This window comes from Penicillium hordei (genome assembly GCF_028827395.1).
Source record: "Penicillium hordei strain IBT 12815 chromosome Unknown utg000002l_segment0_segment0, whole genome shotgun sequence".
Classification (NCBI taxonomy): Eukaryota; Fungi; Ascomycota; class Eurotiomycetes; order Eurotiales; family Aspergillaceae; genus Penicillium; species Penicillium hordei.
Window position 1 is genome coordinate 415,837 of NW_026623143.1, and position 16,367 is coordinate 432,203.

At 49.8% G+C, this 16,367-nt stretch overlaps 8 protein-coding genes across 8 annotated transcripts; 3 read left to right on the top strand and 5 right to left on the bottom strand.

Moving 5' to 3' along the window:
* Positions 1 to 9: 9 nt before the first annotated feature.
* Positions 10 to 276, bottom strand: N7537_003480 (uncharacterized protein; the record flags this gene model as incomplete). Its single annotated transcript, XM_056894538.1, has 1 exon — positions 10 to 276. One exon carries the CDS (start codon positions 274 to 276, stop codon positions 10 to 12), a length of 267 nt encoding a protein of 88 aa, XP_056754286.1.
* A 1,588-nt stretch (positions 277 to 1,864) lies between these two features.
* N7537_003481 (putative nuclear pore complex subunit Nup85) lies at positions 1,865 to 5,442 on the bottom strand (the record flags this gene model as incomplete). Its single annotated transcript, XM_056894539.1, has 3 exons — positions 1,865 to 2,319; positions 2,378 to 2,879; positions 2,935 to 5,442. The coding sequence occupies 3 exons, from the start codon at positions 5,440 to 5,442 to the stop codon at positions 1,865 to 1,867; spliced, it is 3,465 nt and encodes a 1,154-aa protein (XP_056754287.1).
* Positions 5,443 to 6,252: 810 nt separating this feature from the next.
* On the top strand, positions 6,253 to 6,852 carry N7537_003482 (uncharacterized protein; the record flags this gene model as incomplete). The annotated part of the gene is made up of 1 exon (XM_056894540.1): positions 6,253 to 6,852. One exon carries the CDS (start codon positions 6,253 to 6,255, stop codon positions 6,850 to 6,852), a length of 600 nt encoding a protein of 199 aa, XP_056754288.1.
* A 499-nt stretch (positions 6,853 to 7,351) lies between these two features.
* Positions 7,352 to 8,651, top strand: N7537_003483 (Zn(II)2Cys6 transcription factor domain-containing protein; the record flags this gene model as incomplete). Its single annotated transcript, XM_056894541.1, has 2 exons — positions 7,352 to 7,420; positions 7,488 to 8,651. The coding sequence occupies 2 exons, from the start codon at positions 7,352 to 7,354 to the stop codon at positions 8,649 to 8,651; spliced, it is 1,233 nt and encodes a 410-aa protein (XP_056754289.1).
* A 170-nt stretch (positions 8,652 to 8,821) lies between these two features.
* N7537_003484 (RTA1 domain-containing protein) lies at positions 8,822 to 9,833 on the bottom strand (the record flags this gene model as incomplete). The annotated part of the gene is made up of 3 exons (XM_056894542.1): positions 8,822 to 9,282; positions 9,367 to 9,615; positions 9,674 to 9,833. 3 exons carry the CDS (start codon positions 9,831 to 9,833, stop codon positions 8,822 to 8,824), a joined length of 870 nt encoding a protein of 289 aa, XP_056754290.1.
* A 424-nt stretch (positions 9,834 to 10,257) lies between these two features.
* Positions 10,258 to 11,361, bottom strand: N7537_003485 (NAD(P)-dependent alcohol dehydrogenase; the record flags this gene model as incomplete). Its single annotated transcript, XM_056894543.1, has 1 exon — positions 10,258 to 11,361. One exon carries the CDS (start codon positions 11,359 to 11,361, stop codon positions 10,258 to 10,260), a length of 1,104 nt encoding a protein of 367 aa, XP_056754291.1.
* Positions 11,362 to 11,762: 401 nt separating this feature from the next.
* N7537_003486 (uncharacterized protein) lies at positions 11,763 to 13,606 on the bottom strand (the record flags this gene model as incomplete). Its single annotated transcript, XM_056894544.1, has 4 exons — positions 11,763 to 11,960; positions 12,033 to 13,235; positions 13,292 to 13,372; positions 13,427 to 13,606. 4 exons carry the CDS (start codon positions 13,604 to 13,606, stop codon positions 11,763 to 11,765), a joined length of 1,662 nt encoding a protein of 553 aa, XP_056754292.1.
* Positions 13,607 to 14,045: 439 nt separating this feature from the next.
* N7537_003487 (Leucine Rich Repeat domain protein) lies at positions 14,046 to 16,103 on the top strand (the record flags this gene model as incomplete). The annotated part of the gene is made up of 6 exons (XM_056894545.1): positions 14,046 to 14,192; positions 14,249 to 14,380; positions 14,441 to 14,551; positions 14,644 to 14,771; positions 14,823 to 15,354; positions 15,405 to 16,103. The coding sequence occupies 6 exons, from the start codon at positions 14,046 to 14,048 to the stop codon at positions 16,101 to 16,103; spliced, it is 1,749 nt and encodes a 582-aa protein (XP_056754293.1).
* Positions 16,104 to 16,367: the final 264 nt, after the last annotated feature.

Sequence of the window (16,367 nt, forward strand, 5' to 3'; positions counted from 1 at the left end):
TAGTCCATCTCAAATCTCCCAATATTCCTCACCCTCCCTCCCACTCTCATCTCCACTCAAATCCTGGCTCCCATACCCAGAATCAGACCAGCGCCTCGCACCGGGCGAAACGGCATAGATCCCGCGTCTGGAGTGCCTGTCACAGGTATAGCCAACCAGCACAGTCTTTTCTTGTACTTCATGGCCGCGCTGTCCATAAGCAGAGCAAGGGTCGATGGAGTGCTCGAAGTAGAGACATTTGCAGACGGAGTATCGTTCGACGACTTTGTAACACATTTCGTATGGTATTTAGAGTATAAGAATGAATTGATGGTTGAATGGTTTGAGACCCGAAGAGAAAAAGCGAACCAGCCGATTGAATGAACAGAAGTAGAAAGTAGAAAATAGGAGTATAAAATAGAAAATAGAAAATAGAACGGACAAGTGAAGAAAAGCACGCTGTCTCGCGAAAGAATGACCCGAAACGAAATCAGAGGGAGTGACTGGTTCGACAAACTGAGAGGGGTGTGTATAGAGGGATTGGGCGTTATATATGCAGCGATTATAGAGGATATATCCATACAATAACCTAATTTAAATTTAATAATAGTATAATTATACAATAATAATAATATAATAGTATAATATAATAATATAATAAAAATAAAAATAAAAAACCATGTAGATCCAAAGCATATCCCATCAGCCCTATGGACAACCCCAGGCAGAAACCAAACGGGGCGCGCCCAATCGGCTAAGAAGGCTGAAGAGAAGAATAATACTCCACTATGTAGACAAGGACTGGATATCTACTTGTCTTGGGTCGAGTTTAGCAGATCCATTTTACCCCTCTATGCTGTATGGAGTAGGTGACTATGGATAGTGGGGGGGTGATACAGTAAAAAGACCAGTCCAGTCCCATCTCCTCAGCTGGAATGTTCACAGTTCTGACTCTAAAGTCTCACTTGACACAATAACGGTAATAGCATCACTAAAATGATCTACAAAGTGTGGCAAGGAAGCAAAGACGGTGAACACATAGTGAAGAAGCCCCGCGACGAGCAATCCAGTACAGCGAGTCGGTGAGCCACAAGGCTGTGCACAGAATAGTAAATACCAACAGCACTGATTATCACTGGTTCTCACTGGTTCTCACTGGAATCGGGAATGACGGATCACGACATAACTGGTCGAATGACGTCGATCGTCAATCCAACGTGCCCCAAGTGGACATCAGGGCGTTTTTTTGAGTCAGAGCCTCTTAACACAGCCCTGACATTCCCACTGCGGCTCAAGGGATATAAGGCTGTTGACCGCATATTGACAACTATTTTTTTATACAAACATAATATCTTCTCCTGTAATTTCTAATATTCAAGCGGTGACATTTTGTGAAGTTGTGGGGACTAGGCGCCCGCATTCAGCTGCTGACGCTAACACTAACTGAGTTGCCTATGTAGGAAGGAGTACGGAATACGGAATGCCCAGCGATTCGCAAGAACCGGTTTTTTTGTTTTTTTTAGCTCGACGCTAATCACTACGTTTTCCCCGTTGAATGGGGAGGAGATACCTTGTGGGTTAACCGTAGGGCTGAGGGGGTTTGCTGATGATTGCCATTTTCGGTAATCTAGGGCCGAATTGGGTACGTATACGCATCACATTGCAGATACACTGCTGTTACAATATATGCAGAGTACCTAGGTCTTGGATCTAAAAGGATTAAGTGGCATAGTAGGTCTGATATCGTACATCGCCTGTCACAAAGACAAAGCGGGATCCCGAAGTAGTTGTGTGTGTGTAAGTGGTGCTAAGCTAAATTCATTTCCCCAGATTAAAAACACCCATTTTCAAAACTAGGCCTCCCTCTTACTCTAACTCCGTAATCTCAGATCGATCCCATTGCGCCATGACTCAATCCGCGTGCCAATCCCAGTCGGAGCATCTGGAGGATATCCTCGCCCTTGGCAGTCTCGGGAAGCCCGACACGCCAATCCCATCCGCGATCGGCGGCTTTGTCACCTAGGGTGGGCACGAGGACACCCGAGCTGCCCACAGAGGTAGGGCCGGAGCCTGAACCGGAGCGGGTGCGCGCTGATTCGAGCATGTCGTTGCCGATGATGGCGAAGCTGGAGGCGGAGAAATTGGACACGGATTTCTTCAATAGAGCGCGCGGGGAGGGGGGCACATCTGATCCCCCGCGGGTTGATGATTGATATTCGAGTAGGGTAGAGCGGAAACATTCCTCGCACTGTGCGTATACACGGGGGGTGACGGTTTCCAGATCCTCGATTGCGGACAGGATGGTAAATTGTTGGGACACAGAGAGCACTGCAGTGGGTTCTGATTGGGGGTTAATATCAACGAAGAAATTTGACGTGGTTAGTATTGGGAGACTCACGATTCACAAACGCACAGGCTTCACCCAGCAGAGCTAGCAGTCCATCCACCTGCACAGCGGAATCACGGTCTGGGTCATAGAGACCTCCGTAAATGTTATCTGCCGCACTCCCAATGACAGCCGCCAGAGCTTGCGCAGCGGCGCGTCGCCGAGCCAACGGCTTGTATCGTGGTCGCTGACCCTCTTGCAGTTCGAATTCCTCGTCGCGGATCTCATAGAAACGACGCAGCGTCGCGTAACCGCTGAGGTAGAACTGGAGAATCCGAGCAGCTTCTTCGTCGATTTGTGCAATGGACGACAGGCATGCTTTGGGTTCCTTCATCAAAGAGCGCAGTTGTTCATCGAGATCGGCCGTCGCAGGGTACGCGCGTGATTGCACCAAGCTGTAAGAGATCAAAAGATCGACAACTGACTTGACCTTGCGTCGGCTCTGGGCACGAGCATAGCAGACGAGGGCCAGACCGAAGTTTTCGGATTTCGAGGTCAACATGTCACCGAATCGCTGTCAATCAATTAGCACTGGGTCAGATATTCAGCAATTCCCTTCCACCACTCACCTCAGATACCCGACGCCCTTGATCCTCCAGCTCAAGTTCCGAGCAGAGAACCACTAGTTTATCCAACTGAGCAGGGCTTTCCAAAGGAAGCTTATCCACGATCTCGGATACGGCCTTCTTCATCTGGTTTGCATCGTCGAAGCGGCTCAATACCTCAATGGCCAGCTCCCAGCCTTCACGGGAGCTGTGTTCGTTCTCAATAACGGTTCGGTCATACAGCCCGAATGCGTAACTGTGAAGAATATCGTCCTTGTGTAAATGGCGGGCTGGAGACTTGTTATCCTGCCCGTATGAAAGAACCATAAGATCATTCTCAGACAGACCAGGTAGTGTCTTTTGGCTGCTTCCAGACTCAAACCAGCCCCCCAGGCTGGCAACTTCTGCGACAGCGGAAGCCACGCAAAGTGACCATGTCTGTACTAACTCCAATACGCCCTGCACGTTGCCTTCGAAGACAGATGCAAGACCGACCTCCACGCTGCTGAGTGTATTGGGTCGGAAATCAGCGTTGTCGGACGCATCGGTGGTGGTGTGACTGAGGGCTAGTTCGAGGCGGTCGAGGTAGGCACCACGCATGTTGCGATCAACGGCGCGAACGTGGTTCTTTGGGCCGCGCGAGCGCAGGAAATCTTGGAAGTTGTCGCTAGATGAGGTAGCGCCAACGTCCATGCCGGAACTAGTGTCATCCTCGCCGTCCCACCATGCTGTCAAAGCAATAGTCGCCTCCACCCAGTCTTGAGACTTGCCCTTGATGGCAGATGGGTCGCCCAGAATGATTCGGTAGATAGATCTCAAGCTCTGGTAAATTGACCATGGGACACGGCTTTCTGCCATGCGAGCCGATTGAGCGAATGAAATTGGGTTCTTGTTCGAGTTAAAAGTGGACAATCCAAAGTTGACGGCCTGGAAGCGATTCTCTGGGACCGGCACAATCGATTCATCCCGCTCCTCTCCCTCGGCGAATTCCTCCAGGTCAGTGACAGCCGAAAGAACTCGCTTCCGGTACTGAGACCAATCAAGACCGGTGACCTCCCAGTCTTCAGATTGGGTCCCAGGGCATGATTCTAGAATTTGAAGAGCCTTGTTGACGCAGCGCTGGATATTTTGCAGCTGTGCGCCGCGGTAGCCAGGCTGTGGGAGGCCATCCTCCAACGCTGATCGGGCGTAGTTGAAGTCCGCGGAACGGAGAACATCTGCGGCATCAGTCAAGCGACCACGCAGCACAGAGGCAATGATAATATCCCAGAAGTTTGTGGATGCGGTTGGGTTGGGTTCCACATATTTCAACGCTTGGAGATCCTTGGTCTGCGATGCGTGGTTTTCACTGAGCCAGTCAAGTAAGATCTGGGGCAGAGGCTTAGGAACGGGGGGTCTCGTCATGGCTTTCACCATACCAGCGGCCCCGGTGCGCATGGGGTTAATGTGGGCAGTCGAAGGTGCTTCGCGAGAAGGGTGGTGGATTTGGAGTAGCAACGAAGCCAAGAAGCTAGCTTTCACGAGGTTGGGAGCCTTCTCCCCGGGCCCAATGCCAGAATGGGCACCGTAGGGCCGGTCAATCCCACTTTCATCGGCGAAAGTCTGCCAACTCTCTGCCAGCTCCTTTGATACATTGGCCAACACAGCATCGAAATCGACATGTTTGAACTCGGCTGCTTTGAGCTCGTCAGAAAGTTTTCCCAGGGCATCCTCCGTTTTCAGAATCATCTCACTTGGCTCCTTAACAAGGGCCATGCGGGATCTGACAGCAAGGTTGTGAAGAATGGATGGCATTGCAGACGGCTTCTTGGGAGCTAGGTTGGTCTTGCGGACGGGTGACTGGTGCGCCCAGTGCTCGTCAAGCTTCGGTCGTTTGGCATCGCTTGGATTCGAATAGATCGGTTTGCGCTGCGCGCCCATGGAGGGCTGCGATTCGAAAGGGTTTCCGAAAGCCGAGTCTAAGAAGTTGAAGTTCTTGGACCTATCCTGGGTGCTCATGTCCATTTCCTCTTCAGCTTCCTCTTCGAGTTCCTCTTCCTCCGTTTCCATCTGGTCTTCCTGCTCTTCGTTAAAGTCACTCATTTGTGACGAGGCAAACCCATTAGACTGTCCGAAATTCATTGAATCCCCAAATCCGCCTCCGTTTGGCACACCGAAGCGAAGGCTAGAGTTTGCTGTGGGCTTGAAGGAAGGGGCTTTGGTCTGCTTGGGCATGGCATAATCCGTCGATCCAAAGGATGACCCGAAGATGCTGTCGTTTGTGTTGATGTTGCCGGATTTGGTGAAGACAGAGTTGGAGAAGTCATTTCTCGAGAAGGAGTTCTGGTTTGTAGAGAATGCGCTATTGTTTGTGGAGAAGGAGTTGATGCGCGAGCCACCGTTGATGTTGGATGTAGAATGCGGTACGAATGACCCTGCAGTGGACGGCGGCGGGCCAGCAGGCGTTGTCGACAAATTGCTCCAGAGACTGCGAGAGCGATCTTTATCTGGAGTCTCAGGTGGGCTGGACTCGTAGGGTACTTGGAACGACATCGTGGGGTGTTGTTCAGAATGAGAAGAGACGGGTTGACGGCAGAGTATGCAAGGTTTGGGCCGCAACAGCTCTAAGAACTGTTAGATGAAACAAACAACAATATCAATCGACAAAGACTGATTCGCCAGGCAGCGAAGAAGGTCGATGCAGTTGATTGTTTGTCAGAGAGGTTCCCTCTTCTCCAGACTTGCTTGTTTTTCTTGCCCTTCACTTTCCGCTTCGACGCGACGGCGAAAGTTATCAGGCATCAAGGCATCAACATTAGATCATGTGATGTTACTCTTGATCACCAGTCACGTGAACATGTTCTCCAGATCAGCTGACGGATGCCTTGAAGATCAGGCCTCATTACGGATGACCGTCACCGGGTTCCAGTTCTCGTAAAATCGCTTACATAATTTATTATTTTCGAGTCTCCCTCAGATGCCGTCGTCAGATGCCGGGAGCTGAGGGAGACTCGAAAATAATAAATTCGTAAGCGATTTTACGAGTCTCCCTGGACTGACACCCCGGCAATCACGTGGCGATCGCTCACTATGATTGGCCCGTTGCCCTGCACTGCCAGCACCGTCAAACAAGGCTCAGTTCGGGGGCCAAATCCGATGCATCTGATTGCCTGGGGGCTCGAAAGGCATACTTGATGACCTCAGACTTCGAAGGATGGGTGAATATAATGCTTATTCGAACAGGGCTGGGCCTTGAACTGACCCGAGAATGTAGATATATAATGAACTCACCGGTCTCGGTTCTTGGGAAATAATCACAAATCTACTTCGAATGATACCAATATCAAGTTCATCACATCCATCATGAATCCAACCGCCCAGTATCTCATCACCCATAGCTTCTGGCGCCACAACTACGATGTCCGCACAACAAACAAAACACACCTCTACCATATCGCCAACTCCTCTTTCACACCAGGAAAACCAGATCTAACTTTCTACCGTAGCCCTGACTCCAATGGGCCCATTGTGGGAGTGTGTAAGTTCCGGCACTTCTCCTCGGACTGTGAAATTGGTGTAGGGGACCCGGAACGGCCCAATAAGATGAATTGGGAGTACCTGCACAAACAAGGCTTTACGAAGCGCGTATATTGGTTCCGCATGGAGTTAGACGACGGCACAAAGCGAACTTTTACCTGGAAACGAACCCACTCGCTTGGCAGTGGATTTGAAAACCATAAACTAGTCGAGGAGACTAGCCAGACCGTCGTCGCGGTGTTTTCTTCTGGTGGCATCTTTTCCAAAACAACCGGCTACTTGGATATCTACTCGAATCTAGGTCAGAGGTTCTACCTTATGGTCCTTATCTCAGGAATTGCCTTGGTTGAGAAGATCAGACGTGCGAAACAAAGCTCGGCGGGGGCGGGCGCTGCAGGTGCTGCAGGTGGGGGAGGAGGTTGCTAGGCTGAGGAAATCTCATTGATGGCGTTATAGGCCACGGGATAGCTCACCATTACGAGGTCACGAAAATCTTGGACGAGACTTGCGGTTTATTTAGTGTTATTTTAGCTACGATAAATACCCTTAGCGCAACTGCCACGTTCTCTTAAAATTTCTTAAAATTAATTAAAACTACCGAGTACGACACAAGATACGAAACTACTTTGGATACAATACACCGAAATGAAGGGATAAATTTAAGGCTCGCTACAAATACCCAAAAAGTCAAGGAGGCAGTGCAAGCGAGACAATGTTTCAGATAGGACAAGCCTTTTTCGATGGTTTGATCGACAGGGTTTTATGACATAATCCTATACTAGTACCTCCACCGGGGTCCGAGGCCCCCGAATATATATCCTGTTGCCTACCCTTAAAAAGGTAAAAAGCAACCTTAAATATCGGAAGTCGAAAGAGCCTCGGTCTTTTCTTTCTTTCAAACTATGAATTTAATACTTGCATGACTATGGCGCTCCGACGACCACATCGGAAATCTCGCCATGGCTGCGTGGAATGTAAGAGGCGACGAGTGAAGGTACGAAACAGGAGAGAGAGAAAAAAAAAACCATAAATCAAAAATTGGCCCACTCATCCCATCATAGTGCGACGAGGCCCGACCTTCCTGCACCAACTGCGTCAATCGCCACTCCGAATGTGAGTACGGGTCGTCGACATCTCTACTATGGGCAAACGACGGGTCCGATAGTGGACAGACAGGCGAGCCCGTATCAGGCCTTCGTTCACCCTCGAGTCCAACCACGGGAGCGGTGGCAGCAGAGTCCCTCGGAATCCTGACCCAACTCGGCAGTGAAAACGCCACAACCTCAGCCGGGTCCGCATTGAACTTCAACGATTTGGAGCTGATGATACAGTGGTGCAACACCACCTTTCAGACACTGTCACGCAATGAGCGCACTGATCCAATCTGGCGCACCATCGTGCCCGAAGAGGCACTCTCACACCCTTTTCTGATGCACGGCATCCTGGCCCTTTCATCGCTGCATCTCGCTCGAACAGGACCGGAGCCAACCCGTCGAGGGTCGTATCTCAATCGTGCCGTCGCACACCAGAATCAAGCGCTGGCGCTGTTCCGGGAGATGCTGGGTGACGTGAATGAGAGTAATGCCAAGGCGATGTTTGCCTTTGCGGGAATCGTAGTTATCTACACGTTTGCATTCCCACATACGCCCGGCGCGCAGGATCCGTGGGACTGTGTCGACGATTTGTACCAGGTTCTTGTTTTGACGCGCGGTGTGCAGCAGGTTATCCATGCCCCGAGGGATTTTACGAGCTTCCTAATGGACAGTTCTTTCGGGCCGATTTTGCAGGTTGAGGAGACTCAGGGTCCGATGCCTGAGGACACGATTGCTATGCTCAAACAACTGCGCGAGGCGAACGAAGTCTGCGGGATGCGAGATCCGAATCATCAACTGCAGGTCTACGAAGGGTCTATTGCGAATCTCGAGGAAATGCTCAGTTGGTGCTACAGCGGGATGAGGGCAAATACGATTGCCGGGAGGTGGGCGATCCGCTTGAATCCTCGGTTTATGGAGTTGCTGCGCCAACGTGAGCCCTTGGCGCTAGTTATGCTCGCACACTACGGAGTGCTCTTGCAATATTTGAAGCATCGCTGGTGCTTTGACGAGTGGTGTGTGAGAGTCTCCAAGGCCGTGTGGACAATATTGGACGATCAGTGGAGGCCGCTGATCCACTGGGCCATGAGAGAGATTCTCGGTGTTAACTTTCTGGAACAGGTTGGCACTTGACATTCTGAAGCATTTTTCTGTTCTATTCATATTCATATTCGTATACCCAAGTCCAAAGCGCTGAAACCGCAGGAGAAATTCCATAACAAAAACAAAAACAAAACAAAAACAGTTCGAATCTCCACCTGGATCTTTCCCCACTCATCACAATAAATTTCGACCCTAACCTGTTAAACCGCGTTCGAGCCCTCCATAACCTTCAATCCACCCATAGCGGTGACGACATTTCCTCTTCCAAGAAGATAATTCACCTCGCTAGGGTGAATTACCACGAGAATGACCATCATCACAAACATCAACAATCCATCAAAGACATAAATGAAAACCTCATGCTCCATGAGATAACCATGTGTGCCCTGGACATACTCCACGACACGAATGACGGACCGAATGAGAATAAGGATACTGGACGATTGCAACGCCCACATATGCTTGCGCCATGGGTACTGGTTCGCCACCGCGCGAGCTCCGGCGTGAGAGCCCAGACGCTTCTGGAAGATGAGCGAAGTAAGGAGGAAGAAGCCGAAGAAGACGATTTGCACGATGAGGCCGCCGATGATAACGTTCTGGCCGGTGCTGGTGGAGGATGAGGGGTCGGTAGAACTTGAGCCGGTGACCATGATTCCAGCACCTGTGGGAGTGTATTAGCATTAAGCTTCGAAAGAGCCAATTGATCTAAACCGATCATGAAGAAGAGAAGGGGAAGAAAACATACCAGAAGCCTGCATCAAGAAACTCAACACATCACCCGCGACGAAGATCTTGGTCATCCAGTTAACCCGAATCAGGGCAAACTGCTCTCCCTTGACCATAATGATAATCCGACCCAATTCCATGTAAATACTGGCAGCGAACAGTGCCGGCGCAATGAGCAGCAATGTGCTTTGCATAATATAGGGTCCGGTGGTCCAATCAGGTGATTGTTTCGATGACATGGCGCGGCCGATATATCCAACTAGCTCGACTGGGAGTATGTTAGTACTGGAAATGCCTGGGGGTTGTTTGGGTATAGATATACTTACAATATCCGCCAATCAAAAGCGGGATGAAGAACCATGTTCTCGTGCGGAACAGATGGAATGTGTGCATTAAAGTGACAATTGCAAATAAGACAATGAATACTATTGCAGCACCCATTGAAGGGTAGTATTCATAGGCGATCCAGCCGGCGTGGGAAGACATCTTGAATGTAGATTGAGTAAGTAAGAGGCACGGCCTGGTTGGATTGAATCAATGACTTGGAAAACCGGAAACTGAGGACCACTCTCTCCCCTCTTATATATGTTCTAATTCAGAATTTTCCCTTAGATCTAAAACGGGATCTAGGTAACCCTTGGAAAAGAAAATTCGTGGAGTTATGGAAAGGAGATTTCATATACTCGTACCCTCGTAACCTTGTCCCGATACAGATGGGTGGATACCCACTAGTCCTAATCAGGAGTACAGTACGAAATACGAGAGTCTAAAATCTTAATTATTTTGATCAAGTGGAGACCCCGTGGACCTTCCAAAAGATAAACGTTGCAAAGTGGAGACGAGATGTATATGCTTCTTCGTAATCCATCTCGTATACGGAGTAGAGGGGCTGGGAATTTGATCTGAAACTCTACAACTTCGCCTTCTTCCCATTTTGCAGCACATACCGATATCTCGCCTTACCCTCATGCATATCAACTAGCGCCTGATTAACATCCACCATATCCCTCTTCTGAATCCAAGGCAAGACCCTCTTCTCCGCAGCCAAAGCCAACATAGCTCGAATATCACTCGGGGAACCAATATTCGACCCAGTGACCTTAACACCCTTCTGAATAAGACTCCAAGCCATAAGCGGCGGCAACGCATCCTCGGGCACTCCAACCTGCACAAAAGTCCCATCCCGCTTAAGCAACCTCAAATACTGCGCAAAGGGCATATCATGTGCCGAAACCGTACACAAGATAACATCAAGCGAACGCGAGTATTTCTTCGCCCACCCCTTCTCCTCACCCGTAGCAATAAACCCATCAGCCCCAAGCCCCCCAACAGCATCGGCTTTCTTCCCAGACGACCGCGAAATAGCAACGACACGATCCGCCCCAAGAGCCCTAGCAAATAAAATCGCCAAATGTCCCAGCCCCCCAACTCCAACAATACCCACCGTCTTCCCCGGCCCAACCCCGTACTTTCTCATCGGTGCAAAAACAGTAACACCCGCACACAGCAACGGCGCCGCCTCGGCCGAGGGAAGAGAATCCGGAATCCGGAATACGAAATGCGCAGGTCCGCGCCATTTCTCGGCAAACCCGCCATACGACTTCGACTTATCGCTGTACCGTCCGTTGTATGTACCTGTCATGCGAGCGCAGTAGGATTCCTCGCCGTCGGCACAGGCTTCGCAGTCTGCGCGGAGACAGGCGCCGCTCTGTGCGCCGATGCCGACGCGATCGCCGAGACGGATTGCGTGAGGGGTGGAGTCGGATTCGATGACACTGCCAAGGCGTGTCACTGTGCCGATTATCTCGTGGCCGACTACACAGGGGTAGTCGGTGGGACCCCAGCCTGAGCGGAGGGTGTGGATGTCGGTGCCGCAGATGCCGCAGTGGGATATGGAGATTTCAACGTCGGTGGGCGTAAAGGGTTTTGGGGTATAAGTTGTGTATGTTAGGGGGCTTTTGGCATCGTGGGCAACCCAGCCTTTGAAGGTGTCTGGTTCTGTGTGAGGGGACATTGTTTGGTGATGGTGGTTGTGCCGTATAGATGTGCCGTATAGATGTGCCGTATAGATGTGCCGTGTAGATGTGCCGAGGTAGGTGTTTTGCTGCTTTGCTGGGGGATGGAATTGAGTAATTGGCAGATTTTTGGTAGGTTACTGGGGTGTAGAATTATAGAATTAGAGATCGGATGGTTTTGAGGTTGAATGATTTAAAGTAAATGCACGAAACAAGCTCGGCATACGATGCGGAGAAGCCGCCGACAAAGTTACCGAGGTCCATCTTAACTCCGGAATAGGCATACATTATTAGATTCATGTCGATCGTACGCAATTTTGAAAAGTGACTCCATATTTACATGTACTCGCTCCAGGTATGTATGTACAGTGCAGACTAGTGGGGGGTATCAATTGATCTTTCACCGGGCCACGCCCATCAGATCGTCAAGCTCATCAGTGGTGAGAGTACTCCGACGCCGATTTGCTGGTTTGGAAACTTTCTCGGGTCGGCTTCTCTTTCGTGATTCGCGCTCCTTTTGCTCGTTTTGAGCGGTACGGGCCTCGTCTTCGACGGCGGCCAATTTTTGGTGCACGCTCAGTGATTCGTTGGATTTGAGCTGTAGGGCGAATTAGTCCTGGGGATCTCCGGGGGGAATCTGAATATCCTGGGAAATATTCTCGTTGCATACCTGATGGGGTTCCTTTGTTCCGGTCTTTCGCCTGGTTGGCCTGCGGGTCACAGTTTCGACTTTGTAAGCTTTGATTTTAAGGGTATCGTCGTCGGTAGTGTCCACACATGGTGAGCCTTGTAAACCTGGCGTGAAGGAGACCTTCCGGGGACGCTTTGTCATGGTGTTTTCACTGCGTTCCCTCAGAACACGATCGGGTCGCTCGGGTACTTTGCGAATTTTGGATCTCATCTTCGGGGGATTGAGCATCTCCGGGTCTGGTGCTTTCTCCTCCGGTTCACTCATACCTTCCTCCTCATCTTGGTCCTCGAGGATTGTCGGGATGGGATTGGACTCTGGCAAACTTTGCATGCTCATGTCCTCGGCTGAGTTAATGCTAAGATCGAGATTCATGCCGCGCTTCAATTCATCCGCTTGGACAGAGTCTCCTCCATCTGCAAGACGACGCTGCCACCCACCCATCATGGTAACTGCCTGCTTCCACCGGGATTCCATCTTCACCCAGCCTTCTCGCAGTCGTTTGATCTCTTCGTCTCTCATCTCAACCTCTTCAAGAGGCACGAATGACGGGTTGGTAAGCAGTGTGCGTAGATGCTCTAGTACACCTTCCATGTGAACGGATAGTTCTTCACATGAGGTTGGAAGCGAAGTAACAGGCCCTGCAGAAGACTTCTGAGTTCCTACGCTCATAGCCATACCCGACTGCTCATTCTCGCCGTTCCCATATTCAGCCTGCGTCAAGCCTTGTAGATCTTTCAAAGTATGAATAGTGCTTCGCGCAAGCTCAATCAGGGTATCATTCTCATCACTGAGATGCTGGCATAACTCGGTCAAGAAGTCGGTGGTCTCCTGCTTCAAGCTATATCCGGGGTCGTTTACTCGTTCTCCGCCGCTAGCCAAAAGGCGGGATCGATCTAAGGCAGGGTTGATGTTGATGGTAGTCACACTCAGACCCTCGCGCTTGCCTCGTTGTCGCTCAGCCAGATGTGACTTGAGCTTCTGCATTTCCAGGTCTCGCTTGCGGATATCATTAGCGCATTGCGCTCGGACTTGTTGGACGGTACTCTTCATTCGTTGGACTTGCTCCTTGAAACTTCTGATGTTCGCTTCGGCGCTGGACATGTTGGACTTGAGCGTGCGCGTTTGCGCCTCTGCAAGAGCAAGCGAGCGAGTTAACTCCGATGTCTTCGTTTTCAGTTTTCCCTGCACAAACAATTAAGGTTAGCGCGCTGTGAACCATAAGTAGAGTGAAGACATACGATCTCCGTGGTCTGTTCCGCCTCGCTGGCTTGCAACGTGCGAATAGTCGTAGATAAGCTCTCGCGGTGTTCAGACTCGCGCTAGAATTTGTTAGTCGCTGGTCAAGTTGTATCTCAGTGCAGCAGGACACGCACGTCTCGCCTCAACACTAAATCGTTGACCAAGTTGATCACACGAGCCATGGTGCCGTCTATCCCTCCATCTTCGTTTTCTGGGTCGGCAAAATCGATAGCGCGACCACCTTTCAGCAAGCCCCTTGCCAGTAAGATGTTGTTGACATAGGTCGAAGCTGCCTGCAGGTTATGCGACTCCATGGCAGCGATCACTTCTATTGTCGACGCAGATAACTCCGAATGCCGAATGGGGAAGAAAGTAAACACGGAGGTGCGGGGGCCCTTTCGTGCCAAGTGTGCAGTTATATGGGCGGAGAGACAAGGAGCTGTTATTCTGCCCGTTTTATTGCGGAATTGTTGCGTTAATCACCTTTTAAGTTGATATTTTTTCGAAGATTCCCATAAAAAAATATTCAAATTGAACATAACCATTTTTCGGAAATTAGAAGAGCCAACCCACAATCCAGACACAATTGAATGATATTTTGATAGTAACATGGTGCGTCGTCATGTGCATAATGCGTGGGTATAAGCCATCACCCAACCCCCATGTTTTATTTGTCTCTTGCGTGGCATTAAACCTCTCCCTCCTACCCCACTACTTAATTCTCACCAACTGCCTTTGCATCTGCTCTTCAACATGGCTTCAAGACCAGGTACGCGTATAGTACGCGGAGTAACATCCAAAAAGAAGGTTGACATAGAGCAGGCTGCTACTCTTCAGCGAGCAGGCCAAAATGCTTACAAAGTTGGGGATCTTCAAGGCGCCATTGAGTCTTTCACCCAGGTAAGCCCCATCTTGTTTGTTCCGTCGCGACTCGTACTAATCATCCGTATATCTAGGCATTGGTGTCAAACAATGAGGACACTGGAGTTCTGGATAATCGCGCGGCCACATATTGCAAGCTGAAACAGTACAGCCAGGCACGCGCTGATGCCAGAGCTATGGTCAAGCTTGCACCCAATGACGACCGTGTAATTATCCGCCTCGATGCTTACTTCTCAGCCATGGGTTCATAGCTGACTTTGGGAAAGGGGTATCTGCGCTTGGCCAAAGTCCTATGTCTAGATGGGAACTTCGACAAGGCCCGAGACATCTACGAATATGCCCTCCAAAAACTTCCAGCTGATCACCAAGGCCGCAAGGTATGTTTCTCTTTCTTTGCTTTCTGTTCTGTTCACTCTTCAATGTGATATCTATTTCGTTACATTTATTTTCCCGTACTGACCATCTCCAGGTTATCGAGCAGTTACTCAACAAATTACAGGATAAGCTGGCAGGAGGAAACCGGCGCGATCCATTTACGATTCTGCCCCTAGAGATCGCAGAACTCACCCTTCGGCATTTCTCCTTCAAGCAGATCGTGTAAGTGTTCATCATCACCTCTGAGGTCTACTAGCTCACGACAGCATATAGGGCAATCCTGCGCGTCTGCAAAGGATGGAAACGGTTTTTAGGCGGTCTGACTAGCCTCTGGATGTATGTTGACCTCACCGGAGCTAGATCTCATGTACCTTGGACATCTGTCCGAAACTACATCCATCAATCGCGAGCGCAGCTGACCAATGCCACCATTACAAATATCGTGCCATCTACCACGCCTAAGGTGCTCGACATGCTGAGCAGATGTCCCCAACTAGAGCACCTAGAATTGATGGTTTCCCATGACCAGCCTAAAGAGTTCTACCTGAAAATCAAAGATTTTCGACGTCTCAAGAGCTTAGTCTGTGGAGCAGACATCAGCCTTTCTCATGCGTGTGTTGGGAGTATTTTATCTACCCTCTCGAAACTTGAGAAGGCTGCTTTTCTCCATGTTTGGAACAATCCTACCAGATGGCCCCGGCCCAGATCGACGTGGCCTGAACATCTCCCAAATATGAGAAGTCTAACTATTGCGTCTTCACAAGAAAATCCTCCCGAGTCGGATGTACTTCCAGGGTTGGGATTCGTAAGCTTTCTCTGACTTTGATATCTCGGACTTGCGCTAACACAACCCAGTCTGTGTATCCCAACCTAGAGGAGCTGGGATTAATTTGGGAACCTGCACGATCACAATCATACCAATTTGATCCGGTACAAGGGAAGGAGCCTCTTCCCCCGATCCGCATACTAGATCTTCGGGGCGCGGCTGTCCGACATGTTTTTTATTCAATCCTTCCATCCAGCCTTGAGACCTTACGGTTGTTCTCAGGGTCCATTGAGATTTCTCACCTTGGTAGAAATATGTTGACGCCGGGAGAGAATGAACTCCCAAACCTGAAGACCTTGATATTCAATGACACCCCATGGGTCAATCGCTCCACACTTTCTCTATTCTTACTTCATTCCAAGGCTCCCCTCCGAACCCTTCATGTGAACCTTTGCCACAACATCAACAGCGAGGACTTCATTAACATTCTTAACGATCCCGACGGAGTGAATCCAGAATTGAAAGAATTAACTGATGTCGGGGTTGCCTGCATGGCTGGCATGGACGATTGGGGCGTCGGAAATCTGTCGGCAGTATTGCCAAATTTGAAAGTCCTTGACTTGTCACAGACGAGAATTACCGGCTGTACCATTCGCATGTTTGCAGATGCCCGGAATGATGAATCAGCCGTTGAAAAGCTCGACGGCTTAATCATAAGAGGATGCGACGATGTGTCTCGTGATGCCATTGACTACGGACGGCAAATGGGACTCAAGATTGTCACCTAGGTGTTGGCAACATTTGGTAATGATCTCTTTGGCGTATGATACACAATGACCCAGGGCATCACCCTTGTACAATACAATGAACCTGAACTTGCATGGAAACGATAGATGATATGAGTATGAAATTGATCTCGAAACTGCCTCCACGATCCTCGTTATTTTAGTCATACCTTAGCCTCGCAGGGTCTTAGTCCGTCCTGGGAAAGAAAATACGGCCAAGAACTATCTAGCAAAGACCTCTGCAACAGCACCAGTTGATGCAAAACA